Below are 10,468 nucleotides of genomic sequence, written 5' to 3' on the forward strand. Positions count from 1 at the left end.
TCATCAGTCATCTAATCAGCTGAGGAATCTTTTTGCTTATTAGTCTTTTTTTATCATGTTGTAACAGGGAGGGAGTTGTTAGTCATTAATGGAAAATAATATTCAGACCTCTTGCAAAACAAAAATGTCCACAAATATGTTTCGCTTAAGATTTTTAGAGACTGCAGTGCACGACTGGACAAAACCTTCACAGAGACCTTTTGATTACGAGCTGACTGAGGATGTATTTAGTGGACAGGAGCCCTCATGGACAGGATTATGCTTCCAAACGTCTTTAAAAAACAGAGGTTTGCACCATTTCCAAGTTTGAACTGTGTAGTTTGAATTGTTCAAGACAGATTGAAGTGTAGGGTTTAAACCAGAGACAGGAGTCGCTGGCACTGGCAGTAATCCCACCTGCAGTCATTTATACGGCTCCACAGAGGAACGGTTTGGGAAAAGGGAAATAAAGGTGAATAATAGTGTCCAGCAGGGCTCTGGCAGGAAAAGCTATATTTCAGATTTTACAAGTGATTTGTGGATCAAATATGAGCTTCTTTTTTTTTTCTTTCTTTAAAATATTTAATTTTCAAATCTGAACTTCTAAATGCTTCTACAGGAATCAGCAGTTTTGGGTTTATTATACTGTACTTTTTGCTGCAGGATCTGACGCAGTGAAAGGTTTTTATGCCCTGGCTCTCTCATACATATGCAAAAAAAAATGTTAAAAACTCAAACATAAAATACAGATATGAGGAAAGAATGACTGCTATTAAAGGGACATTTAACAACAATAAAATAATAACTACGTGAACAATGACGTAATTAAACTGCAGGACTTCTGCATGGCTAATGGTAAAAACTGTCACTGTAGTCGGTGAAATAAATTAATGGCATCTTGCACATTTCTGCAGTCAGCCCCCTCCTCCACCCTCCCCCCAAAAAAGAGATCATCATATCCAACTGAAGAGCTCATTTTCTTTCTTCTCAGAGTGTACATGTTATTCTGGGTGTAAAACTTCACCCTCTTTGTTATTCTGAGTGGAGAAATGACAACCTCTACAAACAGGAAACAGAGGAGCCTTTATCTTTTCAGGAAAATGTTAAATATGGAACAGCTGCACTATTGTACATGAACTCTCACAGGAGATAAATTTGCTGAAATCCTCATTCAAAAAAAAAAAACAGCATTCTATTTTGATTAGACTATGATAGATAGATAGATAGATAGATAGATAGATAGATAGATAGATAGATAGATAGATAGATAGATAGATAGATAGATAGATAGGCATGCACTCAAATACCACAGCTGGAAATAAAAATAAATACATGTTTTTGAAGAAGAAAAAAATAAAAAGGAAAAAACCTAAAGGGAGGAAAGTGCAACATTTGTGCTCTTTTGATGTCTTTAAAATCTTAATAAATTTCAATTTTATTTTCTCCACTTTCAGTTTCTACAATCATTCTTTGATTGGTATATTTAGAAAAAGAATAAACTGACTCATTTTAAAAACGACAATAATAATATATTTGTTCTATTCGGTTGATGAATTAGAACAGCTAACTGGATGTATTTGATACTGTACGTACCCATCTGTGCAGTGACACATCTGTATGTAGGAGGCTGATCTGAGGCCTGTTGTTTAGCGCTTCCCACTGAAAAGCTCATCAGCACCTGAAATAACTCGAGGCGTGCTGTGTCTGCTACATCCTCTTCCCTGGATTGTTTTGACTGCGTGATGGGGGCAAACGCTAAATCTCATTTCTAATTTTAACCCGGAAACGTGTCACTCGAACACCATGATAGGAGGCAGTCAGGGTCATCGGCCCTTCCGCCCGCATGAATCAAGCCTTAAATGAATGCGGGCTTCAGAAGCCATTGTCTCAACGCATGCGAGAGAAACATGCGATCCGAGAGGGACCCAGACAGCATCACGGCACGACATTGCGCACAGTAGGAGAGATAGAGATATCATTTGAATTGACAGGGGTTATTTTTATAAATAGAAAAAAATGTAACTAACACATATTTAAACACAATTATAGGAGCCTCTGTTGTTATCGCAAGTATTAAAATCTATCTTCTAGATCAATAATGCTCGATTGGTGCGCTTCGACGTGCGTAAAAATGACTAAAATGAGCATTTCTACTATTTAACCTCCCCGATTATAAAGTAGTATTGGCTCGGGCCCAACGTGTGAATCTTGAGGGGCCTTGCGGATGAAGTATCGCCTCTGAAGTTAATTGTGTTTTCGTTCGAGAGGGGAATAGATTTCCTCTGTTTATTATGAGCATCGGGACGGATTTGCGTCACCGTGCAACTTGCAGGTCGAGATAAAGTTGCACAAATATTGAAAAAGGGAAGTTCTAACAGTCATTATAAAGTTTCCCCCCCTCTGCACCGGAAGAAATAAGGATTTCTGCTGTATCCTAAAATACTAAAGCAGGTTCTATTTTTGGGACAAATAGCAGGCAGGAGTTGGAGCTAATAGAAGCTCTCCTGGGCTCAGGGTTATATTCTTGCACTGATTTCACACAGTTAATTATTAGAATAGATTGTAAATAATAACCATGTTCCTACATATGTGTAATAAATATGATTGTGGGCCTTTGTTCGATATGGTGTGTTCATTTTTTGCGCGCAAAAATATTTAGTGTGTGTTGAAAAACTGACAGATAAAGACATTTTGGGGGAAATACAGTCAACTGCATATGGCTTTTATTATTTATTTCCAAAAGTCTAAATTAACACGAGGCTTCATGGACATAATGACTGTTTTTGTGTGCGGTGATATGGGTGGGTGGGTGGGTGGGGGGGTTCTCTTTAAGTGATCAATCCATCATCTCAGGATCAAAATTACTCCGATGTGTCCCGGTCGTGTGTGTATGTGTGTATGTGTGTGGGGAGAGGGGAGGGTGGGGCTGGGGATACACATCATCATCATCATTTGCAAGGGCGTGATGTGAGCAAACGCGAAACGTCCATTGGTTCGTGGAGCGACCAATCAGTGTCAGCGGAGGAACTTCAGAGTGGAACTGCAGGGTTAGGATTTCAGAGTTGGGAGAGCGATTTTGGCACTTACACAAAGAGGACGGTCATCTCTACCCTAAAACACCCTCCCTGCTTTTTTTTACATGTCTGTCCTCTCATCCCTTCTACTGAGAAACAATAAGACGCGTTAGAACCTCCGGGATGTACACGGCCGGGCTCAACCCGTTTTACGCATCCAATTTTAGCCTCTGGTCCGCGTACTGCGCAGGGGGCTTTGCTGTGGATACGATGAAGAAACCCTCGTTTTGCATCGCAGACATTTTGCAGGCTGGGGATGCGGAGAACATTCCCGGTTCGTCGGCCCTCATGGTGCATATGGGACACCATCGTGCGCAGGGGCACTCCGGGAGCTCCCCGCTGCGCCCTTCTCCTGTTGCGCCTGAGCCGTCGGTGTATGCGAGGGTGAGTCCCGGGTCTCCGTACCACAGACACGGACTACAGCTAACCTCAGTCTCCAGAACGACATTTAACTCCCAGCAAGCTCCTCCACCTTCAAGCAAAGACCTCAAATTCGGAATTGATCGGATATTGTCGACAGACTTTGATCCAAAGAGCAAAGAAAAGTCGTCGTTAAGAGGTGAGCACAGATATTTTATTGCACACAAACTTTTTTTTTTTTAAAGACGAAGTGATTGTAGAGATAAGCTTCCTGTCATATCTGCCAAAGAAAACAGTAATGGGGATGTGTTTTATATCAGTAAATATTATTATGTTTCACTGATCATTTCATTATTGAAAACAAGACTAGACACAGTCATGTCGAAAGTTTTAGAAACTGAAAGCAACAACTCAGACTCTACTAACTTGCACTCATGTGGAAGTGAGTTTATAACTGTGATAGACTTGTTCACAGAGTAGTACGAGTGCAAACAGCCTCGTAATATGCACTTTAAGGAGCCCTGTGGGGAAATCCTCTCCCCTCTTGCTCCCTCCACAGAGAGGTCAGAGGTCAGGATCAGCCACAAACAACAGCAATGTAGCTTTGCTCAATTTCAGTTAGCAAAGAAAATATATGCTTTCAAGGAAGGGTCTCTCTTTCTCTCTAAACTTAAGGCCATCTTACCCCCCAAAGAGCAGAGTCAGTCATAGTCTTCATGCCCGTGTGTCACTCTTTACTGACTGAAGCCCATCTCTCGTTCTGTAACAGATCTCACGTCCATCGTTAGCTCGAACCGTCAGTCAGGGATCCACATCCCCATTCAGCCTCCGGCCAGCCAGTACTTCTCCTCCATAGACCCCGGGATGAGCGACGCTTCCTCCATGATGAGTTCACTAGGCTGCAGCAGCAGCAGACAATCAGGCCAGCATCAGTTTCAGGACACCTTCCCAGGTAGTCATCACATGTAGGACTTTAACAGACAGGTCTCTGTTTGGAGATGTACGACAGTCAATGTTTGCTTGGGTTTGTCTTATTCTTTTAACCTCATGTCCCCTCCTCTTTGTCCTCCACGCAGGTCCCTATGCTGTCCTCACAAAAGACACAATGCCACAGACATACAAGAGGAAAAGGTCATGGTCGCGGGCAGTGTTTTCAAATCTGCAGAGAAAAGGACTCGAGAAGAGATTCGAAATACAGAAGTATGTCACCAAGCCAGACAGAAAACAGCTGGCCGCCATGCTCGGGCTGACAGACGCTCAGGTGAGATGAGTTACACATGAGGTTAACCAGCACAGGCCTGCTGTCAGCTTTGGCTAACATGATGCAAATATGATTTGATGTGTTACAAGGTCTCAGTATTTTTATCAGTATTTTTTGGCACAAATCTCAGGGCCGTAGCAAGGATTTTACAAATACTGAGGTCCACCCAACCCCCTTCAGAAAATATAAAACCAGACACCAAAAACAAGTATTTTAATACATTTTTTTAGTGTTTTGATTTAGTCATATTTAGCAGTTCCGGTTAGTGTTATATGCATATTTTCTGTAAATTTCAGTTCCCATAATGGCATGTCAGGTTTCTAAAAATACTCTCAACGACTTCAAAAATATTTATCATGTTAGTTTTTAAATGTAGAATATAAAGTCAGCCCCAAGTTACACCAAATTTAAAATATTACAGTGAAAATGACTTAAGTGTTTCATCATTAGAATTTCTAAAATTCTGATCGGCTTTGTATTTTTCATAACACTCTCTCTGTCACTCACACACACACACACACACACACACACACACACTGCACTTTTGCAACCTGCATGTTTATTTCTCTCACAGCTTCAGCTAAGATAGACAACTGCACTTTGCAAAGCAGCATCATAACTGTGTGGTGCAACCTGATTGGTTGAGAGGTGTTGCAGAGAGCCATATCTCACCAGAGCTGGTTTACATTTTATTGTAATGCACATTGTAATAGTTCAAATACACCCCTAATATGTCTATTATAATGCAATGACTCAAAACTGAAACTGTTTTTTTAATTATTATTAGTTTGTTAAATAAATGCTACATATCATTACACTCCACATTGCCTTCCCTTTTACTTCCATGTCCTCTGCAAATGTAGTTTTAAAAAAAGTACTATTTTCCTGGTTGGTCTTTAAGTGGGAATGCAGTATTACACTTGAGAGGATGTAGAAAATAATAATTTTAAGGGGATTAAATTTAAAATAATAAAAAGCCATTTATAGAGCTAATGTATCAAAACGGTGGTCACTATTTTATTCATAAGGCACTGATATAATATGAGATATTTTGTGACATTTAAGAGACATTTGAGGCAATTAAATAGAAGGGTTTTGCTGATTTAGTGTTTACATTATGCAGTCTGATCTAAAAGGTGTCCGGGTGTGTTTGCAGGTCAAGGTCTGGTTCCAGAACAGGCGCATGAAGTGGAGACACTCCAAAGAGGCGCAAGCTCAGAAAGACAAGGACAAGGAGCAACCGGACAAGACCCCGTCGGAGTCCAGCAGGGAGCCTAAAGAGCCGGTGGAGTCGGAGTGTGAGAGCGACGGCAGGAGCGAGTGTGATTCAGACGAGGCCCAGGAGGAGAACTCTGGACTTTTGGACGTTTCCGAGCATAATAAAACCAGCGTGATCATGAGCGGGAACGCGCCGGCGAGCAGCACGGAGACAGCGGCCGCAGTCACAGACACACCGGCCTCACAGATACTGATATGAAGGCGATTCATGAACAGTAACTTGTGATTTTGACAGAAGAACGACAGTGATTTTAAAATGCATCTGGAGTGGCAGGCACAGTGTCAGACCTTAAACCAGGCCTGGATCAAACAGACAGTATTAGACATTATTATTACCGTCCTACGTCTTAAATAAAGTCCAAACACAAGGAGCGAAGGCCATAAATAATTTACTAAGATTTTCCCCCTCCATTTCTGTCTCTGAGGCTGTAATTATAAAACAAACTTGCAAATTGAAACATCGGACTTGTAGCCACCTCCAGTGTCTCCTTGCTGTCGTTTTCCTCTCAGAGCTTCTGTGTGCATGATGATGATGTCCTCCTTCATCTGAAGGGAAATACGCGGTTGTGAATTTTATTATTAGGTTATGAACCACTCGTTTCACGTCCTAAAGGAGATCTCAGAACATCACGCAGTGTTCATCATGTATTTTATGTCTGGATATATGGTTGTGCTATTTTGTTAATAATAATTTGCACTGAAAATATTGTAAATAAAATGTTTCTTACTTTAACATTTGGATCACGGTGTTCAATGTATTATTATTATTATTATTATTATTGTTATTATTATTGAATTGTTGAAATTGCAATTGTCTCGCTCACGATGACTGAGTCAATTACTGCAGGCCTATTTGATGAGGATGCTACAGTTTTAATGTGAGATGATTATGTTCAGTTTGGTTATTTCATTTTTTTTTTTAATTCAACAAATAAAAAACAGCAACTTTTTTTAAAGCAGGAATTCAAGACGTTGCACGTAAATATGCAACGAAATGAATCAATAAATATATACACATCTATATATAAAAAATGTAGTTGGAGCATAAACGTGAGAGTAGCTGCTGTCACCAATATAAACAAGCCATCATCTTCATTACGTTTAAATGATACATACATGCATAGATCTATAATAGCAACATTTTCATATATGGCTCTTTTGTTGGCCCATAATATAAATGAAGAAGGTTATTGTTTAAAGAAAAATAACAAAGACGAGTAGAAAAATCAGTGTCATACTCTCCTTGGGTCAAACAGTTTATTCCACCAAATCATAACGTCTTGATGAATGTGTACATCTTCAAGTCTTCTCCTTTACGCACATGAATATCATTGAGTGAAAGTTGAGCTGCGGCTCTGGCGGCGCAGAAAGCGAGAGAAAAGAGGGGAATTTATAGTTTGTATATATTCACTGGCTCCAGATAGCAGCGACGACCCGGATGAGTATATTTTATGTATCCAGACACAGATACAATCAACATCTCCTCCATTTATAGGCCTGGTGCAGCTCGTACCTCCCCTCCCTCCGCAGCCACTCACCGGCCTCCGATATTCCACATTCACTTATCAGATGAGCTCGGAGCTACATTATGACTAACAAGAAAACCATGCCACTAGTAGACTAACGTAACAGGACAGTGAAGTGTTGAAATATAGTTTCCCAATCAGCCTTATCATGATGATCAACGGTGACAGCTCAAAATTAAGAGGAGAGTGGAAATCTACTGTTGTTGCTGCAATACACATTTATATGTTAGAATAGTTCAACCTGTTTAATGATGTTTAATGACATGATGTCAAGATATACTCCCTCCTTTTACATGTCTATTAGGTCAAACTGTGTCAGTGTGAGTAATTATATTTTATAAGACCTCCATAAATCTGGAAATAACACATTGGTTTCTCTTCAGGGTAAAAGGCCAAATTGTCATTGTTATCTCTCAACTGTAGCTACTGTGGTTTTCAACAAAGTTTAACAATCATTCATACACACACTTAAAAATGAAACTGATGTTGTTTACATTGCATACAGTATAGACTATTGTTGTTTTATGGTGAAACTACTAAAGCAAACTGCAGTTTTGACCATCAAAACAAGAAGGTTTCATTGCATTAATATAATATTGTAAGGTTTCAGGAACACATCATTTTGCTGATTTGAAACTACATAATCAATTTAAAAGGTACAGTGTGTAGAATTTAGTGGCATCTAGCAGAGTGAACTTGGCAGAAATTAAATATAATATTATAAGTATGTTTTGATCAGTGAAAATAAGAATAGCTGTGTTACCTACATAAGGGTTGGATTCTCTTTCATGGAGCCCACCGTGTTGCACTGCCATGTTTCTACTGCCCAGAAAAGACAAACCAAACACTAGCTACACACACTACAGAGGGCCTTTCCTGTTTTTCACGAGTTTCACGGCCTCTGCAGATTGTCCTACATGCTTGTTAGGGGAAGTGTATTCAGTTGGTTGCAATCTGCAGGCTCACCACTAGGGTTTAATAACGGGAAATGGGATTAAACTGCACACGCATGTTCTTCTGAGTCTGACCTTGTGGATTGCGTATGTGGTATGGTACCTGCCATTTTCTTTTATTTAACGTTCACTACTGTTCTGTTATAAAACAAGAGATATATGCCTACCCTGCCCTAATAAATAAATATTATGTATCTGAATGGCTTCGAAATCGCCATATGACTAACTTTAATGAATTTCATTAGTTTTTATAATGAAGATTTGTAAAATAAATATCACTTTTATGATGGTTAAAGGCACAGACAATAAACTTGGCATTTCATAATTCTGGTAGTAGCGGTGCAGCAGATGTATTGAAGTCCACGCAGCATGATGGATGCAAACTAAGCTTAAGCCTATAGCCTATTCATTATAATGTTGTGTTCTTTTGCCTTCATAATGATACAAATAGTACACAAAAAGGTCAGATCAGGACCCATATATGCAAGATATATGCATAATGTCTCCTTGTTGCATTTAGTGTTGCTTGAAATGACCCAGGCTTAGCTAATGTTATGCCTTTTAGAAAACGTTTATTTCCTGGGATTCCTGGGAGAATTGTCATCTTTTCTCAGGATTTAAAATATCTGCCCTACTCACCACTAGATGCCACAACAGGCTGAAACAGGCTGATTTTGTTGGTAAGTATGCTAATTATTTCTACAATATATACATTAACAACAACAGGCGATACATATTTTTGACTTTCATTTGATTGGTCACAAATGTTGATGTTAAATTTGAAAACTGTGTTGTCACTAGCCTGAAGGTGTGGTGTGTGAGATCCATCCAGAATTTTAGTTTAAAACATTCACAAATTCTAGACAGAACGTGAAGAAATAACTGTTTTGATGTTATGTCAAAGACCTATAGGCTATGTATTGCATTGTATATCGTTGAAGTTAGCATGCTAAGCAGCTAGCCCTGCCCTGTACTGTCTCATACCACTTTGTACTTTGGGGTGAGTTACTGAAGCGTCCAGTCTGCCCTCAGTCTAACCTAAGAAGTAGCGTTGCCCTGAGCGACCAGTAGTAATGGCAGAGCCAGGCTTCAGGGATTTTAGTCCTACAATATATCACTTTATTAAAGTGTTAATATTTTTTGCAGGTGAGAAAATAACCAATCAACATTTGGTCAGTTTATTGAAATAACACCTATTTGGAAATTTGCACCGATGTTGTTGGAGACGCTGTTGCAGCAGCTGTTGGCCAGGGAGACAGCTGGTCAACTCAGCTCTATGATCTGATGAACTGATCTCTGCAGCTCTTCAGTAATTTACCACTGACTCAAACGTCTCATTATAACCTAACATTATAATATAGCTTTTAACTCTCACGCTATCAAATCATGTTCCCCTATTCATGTTTGTCTTGCAAGAGTTCAAATCTGACAGAGGTAGCTAAATATGAAACTTTAGCTCAGAGTGTTTGAACAGTACTGTAGATCCCTTTTTTTTAGTGTTATCTTGTTTTGTTATACACTCACCAAGCACTTTATTATGAGCACCTGTGCAATCTGATGTAATGTAAACTGCCATAATTGGGTTATTATTGAGGTAATGCAGTGTTCCTAATATTTTGCACACTTTATGTACTGCATGTTAATGGCGTGGACAAAACATCAGGAACATTACAAAGACACTATGACCTCAGCTTAACATTAGCTTAACCCCAGTTAACTCTTTAACTGTCTTTGACTCACAGATGAGGCACAGAATCAAGCTTCCACTTCTTTGGAAATTATGGCAACTCTGCAACTCAGCAACTTCATTGTAGGCTCCGACATTAAGGATGAATAAAATCTGTAATGTGAGCATGGTATAGTTTGAGTAGCTGTGTTCAGACTAAGGTTCATCTCCACAGAATCCCAGCCTTGAAAATCACTTTTTATTTGCTTTACTGCAACTTCAATGAAAAGCCTGACACCTTTATAAAGCTGCATCATAGAGTATAAACCACAGCCTAGCCAAACATTTTTGATGAGAATTATAAAAACCTA

The 10,468-nt window shown here is 39.5% G+C and overlaps 1 protein-coding gene across 2 annotated transcripts; it reads left to right on the forward strand.

Moving 5' to 3' along the window:
- The first annotated feature begins 3,028 nt into the window (after nt 1-3,028).
- Nucleotides 3,029-6,711, forward strand: hlx1 (H2.0-like homeo box 1 (Drosophila)). Of its 2 annotated transcripts, XM_053336937.1 has the most exons (4): nt 3,029-3,612; nt 4,183-4,365; nt 4,490-4,674; nt 5,831-6,711. In XM_053336937.1, the coding sequence occupies exons 1-4, from the start codon at nt 3,177-3,179 to the stop codon at nt 6,149-6,151; spliced, it is 1,125 nt and encodes a 374-aa protein (XP_053192912.1). In that variant the 5' UTR covers nt 3,029-3,176; the 3' UTR covers nt 6,152-6,711. The 2 variants fall into 2 exon arrangements, with proteins under 2 accessions (XP_053192912.1, XP_053192913.1); XM_053336938.1 differs by lacking the exon at nt 4,183-4,365.
- The last annotated feature ends 3,757 nt before the right edge of the window (nt 6,712-10,468 follow it).

Source organism: Scomber japonicus, chromosome 17, assembly GCF_027409825.1.
Source record: "Scomber japonicus isolate fScoJap1 chromosome 17, fScoJap1.pri, whole genome shotgun sequence".
NCBI classification, from domain to species: domain Eukaryota; kingdom Metazoa; phylum Chordata; class Actinopteri; order Scombriformes; family Scombridae; genus Scomber; species Scomber japonicus.

Bases quoted from the DNA above. Each gene is read 5' to 3' on its own strand.
- hlx1 (XM_053336937.1), top strand. From the start codon at position 3,177: ATGTACACGGCCGGGCTCAACCCGTTTTACGCATCCAATTTTAGCCTC. The intron at 3,613-4,182 runs GTGAGCACAGAT...GTTCTGTAACAG, and splicing joins AGAAAAGTCGTCGTTAAGAG to ATCTCACGTCCATCGTTAGC. The intron at 4,675-5,830 runs GTGAGATGAGTT...GTGTGTTTGCAG, and splicing joins TCGGGCTGACAGACGCTCAG to GTCAAGGTCTGGTTCCAGAA.